The sequence below is a fragment of the Penaeus chinensis genome, chromosome 34, assembly GCF_019202785.1.
Source record: "Penaeus chinensis breed Huanghai No. 1 chromosome 34, ASM1920278v2, whole genome shotgun sequence".
Taxonomy (NCBI): Eukaryota; Metazoa; Arthropoda; class Malacostraca; order Decapoda; family Penaeidae; genus Penaeus; species Penaeus chinensis.
This window is the reverse complement of record NC_061852.1, coordinates 33,888,839-33,896,338: the sequence shown is the minus strand read 5'-3', so window position 1 is coordinate 33,896,338 and position 7,500 is coordinate 33,888,839. Positions and strand designations below refer to the sequence as shown.

At 50.9% G+C, this 7,500-nt stretch overlaps 1 protein-coding gene across 5 annotated transcripts in view; it reads left to right on the top strand.

Moving 5' to 3' along the window:
* Positions 1 to 7,500, top strand: part of LOC125043541 (homeobox protein prospero-like) — a 25,655-nt gene that overhangs the window by 729 nt on the left and 17,426 nt on the right. For 2 of the 5 annotated variants that reach the window (XM_047639706.1, XM_047639705.1), the window contains exons 1-2: positions 1 to 1,399; positions 3,779 to 3,850. The exon at positions 1 to 1,399 is cut by the window's left edge and continues 729 nt beyond it. In XM_047639706.1, the coding sequence (XP_047495662.1) occupies positions 1 to 1,399; positions 3,779 to 3,850 (1,471 nt within the window). The remainder of the gene's footprint in view (positions 1,400 to 3,778; positions 3,851 to 7,500) is intronic. The other 3 variants (XM_047639709.1, XM_047639708.1, XM_047639707.1) reach the window with 2 other exon arrangements.

Genomic DNA, 7,500 nt, shown 5'->3' with positions numbered 1-7,500 from the left:
ACCCCCAACGCCACCCCCGTCAATGGCTGCAAGAAGCGCAAGTTGTACCTGCCGCAGCAGCACGAGACGAGGCCCAGCTACGACTCGCAGACGGAGGAGGGCGAGGGCGCCGCCGAGCCCGACAACAAGACGAGACGGCTGGAGGAGGAGGAGGAGCAGAGTGAGGGGCGCGTGCCGGAGGCCGGGGAGGAGGGAGGCCTACAGATCGACCTCAGCGTGCGCCGCCGGACGCCCGACCCTCAGCGACCTCCTTCCCCGAAACCGCCTACCTCCACGTCGTCCGACTCGAACGACGCCTCGTCCTACCTCCTCGACTATGCCCAGCGCCTCATCCGCAACCAGGAGGCGAGACTGCAGCGCGAGAACGACCTCAAGAACACCACAGACCTGTCGGAGAAGCTGCAGCTGCTGCGGAACATCAGCATGGGCTCGCAGGTGACCGACCTGGAGGGCCTGGCGGACGTGCTCAAGACGGAGATCACGGCGTCGCTGGCCGTCATCATCGACACCATCGTGAACAAGTACGTGCAGCAGAGGAAGCTCCTGACCAAGCAGGCCGAGGTGGCCGCCGAGCAGCTCAACCGGGACATCGCCTCGCAACTCATGGAACGGTCCCGCTCCCCCAGGTCACAGAAGATGCCCGACCGCATGCCCCCACAGATGCCCCGGGTCAACGGCATCCCCAACCCCCACGGCCCCCTCAACCTCTCGCCCTACCCCGGCGGCGAGAACGCCCTCAACCTCAACCACCTCCGCCCCCCTCTCTACAAGCCCCCCCACGGGTTCTTCCACGGCAACATGCCCCCCATGGGCGGCATGATCCCCACGGGCCAGACGTCGCCCTACGGCGGCCTCGAACCCGAGCAGGACGAGGCCCTCCCGCTGGTGGTCACGCCCAAGAAGAAGCGCCATAAGGTGACCGACTCTCGCCTCACGCCCCGCACGGTGGGTCGCCTCCTTGAGGACTTCCCGCGATACGGCCCCCTGCCCTCGATGGGGGGTGGCCCCAACTCCCCTCGCAGCTCCCCGCCCCCACCGCCACTCCACCACCCACATCAACGCCCTACCTCCTTCCCACAGCCTCCACCTCTCCTGCCAGTCTCACTGCCTACCTCCGTAGCCATCCCCAACCCCTCCTTACACGACACGGGCCTTTTGTACCCCAACTATTACGGGCATCGGTCGTCACCTCCCATGGACCGGCGCGAGGAGTCTCCTGCAGGGCCTCCGCCTCCTCACCCGCACCCTCTCCTGCACCCGGCGCTGCTGGCGGCAGCCTCACCAGACTCCTTCTCCCGCTTCCTCCACGGAGGCGACCACGACCGGGCATCAGACTGTTCGCCCGCCGACACACACTACGATGGAGTCCAGCCTACTATATCCTTTTATGCAGCTGAACGTAAATATCCCGAGATTGTGTTTTTTTCTATTTCATCCATATATATCGGCGTTTGCTTCGCAATTCAGTGGCTTGCATTTTATTTTGTCAGTCTCCACATCTCATTATCACCATCACTGCTTCTCTCATCATCGAGTGTAGTATTAGGTCCCAGCATGTCTTAGGCCCACATCCTGTTCCAGTCGTGTTCCTCATTCCCTTTTCACTGCCACCTCTGTGCCTTCTCATTCCAGTCCTCTCCACTTTGCCAAAATTATGTTATTCTAACCCTCGAGTGTACAAATCCCTGTCACGCAAATCTGCGTTGACATACATCTCCATTATACTAACACTAGTGCCATGTCACGCATGTCGACACTAACACACCAGCGCAAAGTTGTTGCTCATGTCAAGCTCCCACTTAGGTTCGTGTCATCTTTCCTCCCCCGTGAACTGAAGGTCTCTCTGTCCAAGTCCGGTTTCAGTCGTATTTCTCTAAGTCCAGTCGTACAGTGCTTCCCTACCTCAAACGCCATACTCTAGTGATAATACAAAAATAAGTGAAGTACATCGAAAGAGAGAGAGAGAAATCAAAACAAACAGACTCTCGTGTCCATATGACACACACGTGCAGAATATGTTTATCTGTGTTTCGCCTCCCCTCTCTCTCTCCCCTTCTCCCCTCGCCCCCTTTCCCCTCGCTCCCGCCTGCTCTCCCTGCCACCCACACTTCCCTCCCTCAAACGCGGCCGAGGGGAGGGGAGGGGAGGGGGAGGGGACAATCGATATTAAGGCAAAAGTAACTCGTTGGAATATACACAAGAGCCATGTGCGATGACGTGTGTTTTAGCCTTTTTGTAACTTAGCATTTTCTAGCGTCATTCGGAAGAGTTTGTTGTTGTTGTTGTCACTTTACCCATTTGAATTGGTTGACACCTTTATTAAGCTCATCTCAGGTGTCACGCCCCGTCACACTGGATTACACACACCGTATCACGCTTGTCACGTTAAATTAGGCGCAACTGTGTTACACACCTTTGCCAGTGCTCAAGTGGTTCACACTCTACATCACACCCGTCACACTTACGGAATCACATGCTGTAACGCCACGTGGCCTCGTGGGTAAAGGAAAAAGCAGGTCGCACGATGTCACATCAAATAAGTAGGCACGTCACTCCTCGATTTCGTCTAAGGGTGTCATTCAGAAAAAAAAAAATAAATAAAAAATAAAGTGTACCTTCAGATTAACATTATGTATAACTTTCATAAAATGGACTTATCACTTGTAAGTTTTCTCATATAGAGGACAGTTAGAGACAAGGGCACTGTCACCCTTATTTTCCTCTTCTCCCCTCTCACCCTCTCTCCCTCTTCGTGCCCACCCGTCCTCTGCTCAATGCCCATACCCCGGACGTTATCAGTACATCATCACAGCTGTGTTAATCTTTCTCCCGCTTTCCTATGAACCCTTCAGGAAGTGGGTACCCGCATTCTCTGTGTTCCTGTCACCTCCGTCTCCCCCCTTCCTTCACTTCTCTCTCACTTATTTGTCTTTTCCATGTGATCGTCAATTTGTGTTGCACACACACGCATATAATTCCTTATGATTTCTGTATGTGATTGTATTTCTTCATTCGTCTGATTACATTTAGTGTGTATCTATCTTAGCACGTCGTAATTATAACATATATCGTGTATTTTGCTTATATACTTTGCCAAGCCAGGTTAGGTGAAAAAATAGGATCTTGTAGCGTGACCAATATAACCGGCCCTCACTCTTGCTAAAAAGACGTAAATATTTCCAGTTTCCCCTCACGATTGTAATGGTCGAAGTCACGTGTTAAATTTTATGTCACGAAAGCTAAGAGCCAGTCCTCCCTCCCTCTCCTCTCCCTCTCCCTCTCCCTCTCTCCCTCCCTCCCCTGCCCCGACCAGCTTAGGTTGCAAGTTGTCATGCCATATCTCGAGCCATCGCCCTGTGTCAGTTATGGGAATCTAATGTTTCTTTCCTTCTCCGCCTCTCCCCTCCCTGTCTTTCTCTCGTGATTTTTTCACTCTCGCTGTCTCTTTCTCTCCCTCTTCTCTATTTTCTCTCTCTCTCTGTCGCTCAACATCCTCCTGTCGCTTTCCCTTTCCTTTCCTTTCTTTATCTATCTTTTTTATTCTATCTTTTCTATATAACAATATCCTATCACTCGCTCACACTCCCAACTCTCCTTAGGCTGAATCTATCTCTATATCTATCCATCTTTCTATTTCCCTTTCTCTAACATTCTATCTATCTATATCTTTCTTTTTCTCCTTCTCTTTCTCTCTCAGAATCTATCAAAACTATCTATCTGTTGTCCCGGTGATGGTAATATTCCACTGTAATTGTGTGTGCCCTTTCTATCTCTTCAGATAGAATACAAAACCATTCTGCAAATCTCAACATGATTCAACCCTCAACCCTCACTGATGGTTGGAATTCAAGTACGTATCTATTTTTGGCTTAGAACACAATTACATCTATGTATATTTTTTAGGCATGAACATCAACACGTATGCATAAATTTTTTCCGATGTTTTTTTTCTCTCTGTCTGTCTCGCCCTCTATGTCTCTCTCTCTCTCTGTCTCTCTCTCTATCTCTATCTCAATCTCTATCTCTATCTCTATCTCTATCTCTCTCTCTCTCTATCTATCTCTATCTATCTATCTATCTATCTATCTACTTATCTATCTATCTCTCTCTCTCTCTCTCTCTCTCTCTCTCTCTCTCTCTCTCTCTCTCTCTTCTTTTTATTTTTCTGTTTCTTTTCCTCCTGCTATCTCTCCTTGACATCTCATTCAGAAGTACTGATGGAGTGAAAAAGAGAGAAAGAGAGGAAGGGGGAGGGGAAGAGGAAGGGAGAAGGGGGGGGGTACAGGGAGGCGATTTAGGAGGCGGAGAGGGTAGTTGGACCGCCCTGGGGGGGAGGGGGGTCAGAGGAAGGGAAGAGGGGGAGAGGGTCCTGACTGACCTACCGCAGGGGTAAGGGGGGAGGAACCGGAGGAGGGAGGAGGGGGGGTGAGGGGGATGTCGCGGAGTCGTGGCGGGAGGTCGTGATGCCTGGGGGGAGGGGGGGTCAAATCGCGCGGCAGCGAACTGTCATTGGTCGTGCGTGCGTGCGGGGGGCGGCCTCATGCGCGACAGAAAACCGCCGGCGTGCATTCGAGTTGTCACGCTTCGCTCTCTCTCTCTCTCTCACTCTCTCTCTCTCTCTCTCTCTCTCTCTCTCTCTCTCTCTCTCTCTCTCTCTCTCTCTCTCTCTCTCTCTCTCTCTCTCTCTCTCTCTCTCTCTCTTTCTCTCTATCTCTCTCGTTTGATGTATCTATTTATCTATCTATCAATCTGTCTTTTTATTTATCTCTATATCTTTTTTTCTTTTAGCTAATATAATTGCCTCTCTCTCTCTCTCTCTCTCTCTCTCTCTCTCTCTCTCTCTCTCTCTCTCTCTCTCTCTCTCTCTCTCTCTCTCTCCTCTCTCCTCTCTCTCTCTCTCTCTATCTATCTATCTCTTTCTCTTTTTCTCCTCCTCTCCCTCGATTCCCCGCGACGCCACGACGCTTGTGTTGCGTGGAGCAGGTGTCGCGTGGAGGTTGATTCACCCGTTTGGGAAAGAGAGGAGGAGAGGGTGAGAAGGAGCGATAGGGAGGAGGAGGAGAAGGAGGGATAAAGATGAGGAAAGGAAATAGGGGTGTTCTTCTTCGTCTGTTTCCTTTTAGATGCTTTTATATATTTCTCATGTTTTTCTCTTCTTATTTCTTCCCTCTTGTTTTTCATCTTACGGTCCTCCAGTCTGCCTGTCACCTCCCTTCTCCTCTTCCCTTTCTTTCCTTCTCTTTCTCCCAACTACCTCTTCCTTCCCCTCAGGATACCAAATGATGTGTTTACTTTACTTCCGTGTCGGCTAAAAAAGGGGTTGGCGAGGGGGGGGGGGCGTCGAAGTGACAAGATTCAACGCGTAAGTAGTTCAAGGGAATTGTAAGAGGGGGGGGGGGTCGTTCTAGATGCGTCTTTCCGCGTTATTGCTTCCATTCTTTCTTTCGATTTTTTTTTTTTTTTCATTCGTTCCTACATTTCCTTTTTTTTTTTTTCTCTCTCTCTCTTTTTCAATCTGTTCCTTCGCTAAGATGTCACATTCACAAATGTGTTAAGTTTCCCATCATTCCTTTTTCGGCATTTTCGTCTTCTGTTTCTTCGGTTCGTTCCTCCCTTGCTGCGCCTTCCTCCTCGTCAATGAAAGGTCAGAGCAAAGCCAAGCCGACCGGGCCGCCGACACCTGCGAATACGCACACTTGTAGCTACCAAACCACCTGCCGCGGCATGACCCATCAGCCAAGGCTTCTGAAAGGTGAAAATCGCCTGCTGGCTAATTATTCACACCTGCGAATGACACTGCCGATGAAGACGCTCCGAATGGCAGCTGAAGTGCCAATTTCGCCCCCCCCCCCCCCCCCCCGTCTAAGTCCGCGGCGTCCACATCTGTACTAATTCGGTGATTCATTTCTTGAGAGCTGCGTCATTGATGCACGGACGAACACTTGAGGAAGGCGATGTGTGTGTGTGTATATATCATTTTATGCCTTCTTGGTCGCTTCATCAATTTTGTTTCATCATCATTATTATTAAGCAGTCGTAAAATTATAATTACGACTCATGCGTGCTTTCTTAATTGACCGAGTGATCGATTTATAGTTTTTCATTGGTTGGGCTCATTTTTTAAAAGTTCAAGTGCTACCCTCATGAATTTCGCGTCTGTCCAAATAACACCTCAAATGGGCTTGTCGGGCCAATCTTTCCCTGTGTTTCTCTCCTTTCTCCCCGTTTCCCTTCTCCCTCTTCCATCTCCCTCCTCCCTCTTCCGTCTCCCTGCTTCCGTTCCCATCTTCTCCCATCTCTCCTTTCCCCTGTCCCATCCTCTCCCTTTCCTTCCTTTCTTCTCTCATCTCCATTCTCTGCTTCCTCTTATCACGCCTCTCCTTCCTTTCCCATCTCCCTTCTCTCCTTCTTCTTCCATCTCCCCTCTCTCCCTCCCTCCCTTTCCCCTCTCCCTTCCCCTTCCTCCCCTTCCCCGCGCTGGACAAAGAGAGGGCCCAATAGCTCAGGCCGGAGAGCGGGTCGTGACGCAGGTAATCTTGAGGGATCCGCAGCGCGTCGTGGTTAAGCTGCGGATAATCTCGGGTAATCTTGACACAGGCGGAAGTTGCGTAGGGGGAGGAAGGAAGGGGAGGGGGAGGGCCTGCCCGAGGGTGGGGGTGACCAATCGCATGGGGGGGGAGGTACGAAAAGTCTTGAGATTCTTCCATCTCGTCCTCCTTCCTCCTCGATCTTCTTTGTGTCTCTTTCTAGCTTTTCATCTCTCTCTCTCTCTCTCTCTCTCTCTCTCTCTCTCTCTCTCTCTCTCTCTCTCTCTCTCTCTCTCTCTCTCTCTCTCTCTCCCTCCCTCTCCTTCTCCCTTTCCCTCTCCCTCCTGCTTTTTTTCTCTCCCTCTCCCGCCGGTATCAGACCGAAGAAACTCCCCTCCCCCTCGCCCTCCCCCGCTGTAAGGGAAGTGGTTGTCCAGCAAGATACACAAGAGGATCAGTTTCGTGATTTGTGGCTCGGCTTTCCCTGTAAGGTTTCCGATCCTTCTCTGGTGTCGCCACGATCCCCCACTTGCGGTTCGCCGATGTCTGTACGCCGAGGCCACACTCCTAACTTCCTAATTGGATCGGAGGTCGAGCTAAGATCTTATTTGGCGCCAGAAACCTTGCAACAGCTGTTCTGATTCGTCGGGATTCACCCAATCAGCTTCGAAGGCCTCCTCGCTCTTGTGGCGACTTCCATTTTTCTTTTCTGCTTTTTTCTCTTTGTCTAACTGAAGGTTGAAGTCATTAGGTGCTAAAGGAAAGTCCTATTTTTTTTCATTAAAAGTCGAAAAACGTTTCCGAATGAGTGTCCGTAAGATCCCATTCAACCCAGAGGAGAAGCTTGGCGTCCAAACACAAGTCGGTGAGCTTGGCAAGAAATCACATTCCTTCCCAGACTTACGACTGATACCTAGAGACCAAACGCTGCCTGATGAAGCCCTAGAGTGAAAAAAAGCTTCATGTTTACCCA